This window comes from Limulus polyphemus, unplaced genomic scaffold (assembly GCF_000517525.1).
Source record: "Limulus polyphemus unplaced genomic scaffold, Limulus_polyphemus-2.1.2 Scaffold7609, whole genome shotgun sequence".
NCBI lineage: Eukaryota > Metazoa > Arthropoda > Merostomata > Xiphosura > Limulidae > Limulus > Limulus polyphemus.
This window is the reverse complement of record NW_013673219.1, coordinates 1-1,714: the sequence shown is the minus strand read 5'-3', so window position 1 is coordinate 1,714 and position 1,714 is coordinate 1. Positions and strand designations below refer to the sequence as shown.

The window sequence follows — 1,714 nt, the reverse complement described above, 5'->3', positions numbered from 1 at the left end:
TTTTTGGCCCAAGATCTTGGTAGATAACCATATAACAATAACAATTCTTGGCCCAATATCTTGGTAGATAACCATATAACAATAACAATTCTTGGCCCAATATCTTGGTAGATAACCATATAACAATAACAATTCTTGGCCCAAGATCTTGGTAGATAACCATATAACAATAACAATTCTTGGCCCAAGATCTTGGGAGATAACCATGTAACAATATTGATTTTTTTCAGAAAACTACAGATGATGCTCAGGAGAGAAAACCTCCGCTTAATTATTATTCAGGAAAGTCATCACACGTTTTACAAAAAAACTTACCACAATCATATATATCAGTGGTTCCCAAACTCTTTTAGTCTGAGGCTCCATTGATGCAAATAAAAATGTTTGACCCCCCCCCCAACCTGTAAAAATGCCTTGAAATATGATTTATCAATTTCAAAAAATAATTACTAATGAACTTTACTGAAATCTATGAAGTAATGCTTCTATTTGTAACTTAATGTGGCCTTATCTATTTATATGTATTATAATTAGACCACCTTTGTTTTGGGCCTATTTTTTTGCAGCCCCCACTTTGGGAAACACCGATATAGACTAGTGGCCCCAAAATCAATAGATATTAATTTTAATAAAACACTATGGAGTTTGTCTCTCTTTTGAAGAGGACACGTGACATGAAAAACTTGAACGCTCAAGTCGCATAATTTAAAATAGTTAAAATAGTTCTTTTTTTATAATTGTAGAGCTTAAAAAATCCCATAGCAACAACTTAGCAAAAAAAAAAGAGAGTTTCATTATATTAGATGATTCTTCTTTCATAACTATATCTTTATATATATATATATGTTTGGACTAAAAGATACTCTCTTTTTTTTATATAGTAAGAATTGAGATTATTACATCTTTTTATATAACTAACTAGAATGTGCTGTCTCTCTCTCTCTTTATGTAAGTGGACTTGGGGTTACTATCTTTTTTCGTGTAGATAGCCTTGAGGTTACAATGTTTTTTTTTATACAGTTGTACTTCTACAGTTAATGAAAACGATCAGACAACTGTATATTACATAGTTTCATGTAATGTTACAAAGCAGCCAAATAAACTTAATCTATAAAAGCTGTAATTATACTACTATAGAATTATGACACTAGATGGCACTCACATCCTTCCCTGAGTTCCTGTTCCAATTCTGTTAACCCACAAGAGAAGTATGTATTCCCCCTCACTTTGTGTGGCTGGTTTGAATTCTGGAGTTTCTACGGCGTACACTTCTTGATTCTCATCAACGAGGGATAAGCTGTCATCATCGCTGTAGGTCTGCTGAAAACCATCATCTCCTAACTCAATCAAAACTATCTGGAATAACATATTCATCTATCAATGAAGTTTTACCACTATTGAATGTTATGTCATTTCTTTAAAGAACTGTGACTATACCACTATTGAATGTTACGTAGTTTCTTTAAAGAACTGTGACTATACCACTATTGAATGTTACGTAGTTTCTTTAAAGAACTGTGACTATACCACTATTGAATGTTACATAGTTTCTTTAAAGAACTGTGACTATACCACTACTGAATGTTACATAGTTTCTTTAAAGAACTGTGACTATACCACTATTGAATGTTACATAGTTTCTTTAAAGAACTGTGACTATACCACTACTGAATGTTACATGGTTTCTTTAAAGAACTGTGACTATACCACTATT

The 1,714-nt window shown here is 32.1% G+C and overlaps 1 protein-coding gene across 1 annotated transcript in view; it reads right to left on the bottom strand.

The window, feature by feature from the left end:
- LOC111089847 (ubiquitin carboxyl-terminal hydrolase 43-like) overlaps nucleotides 1-1,356 on the bottom strand; it is a gene marked incomplete at its 5' end in the record, with an annotated part of 19,113 nt that extends 17,757 nt beyond the window's left edge. The window contains one exon of the mRNA XM_022403023.1: nucleotides 1,163-1,356. Within this exon, the coding sequence (XP_022258731.1) occupies nucleotides 1,163-1,356 (194 nt within the window). The remainder of the gene's footprint in view (nucleotides 1-1,162) is intronic.
- Nucleotides 1,357-1,714: the final 358 nt, after the last annotated feature.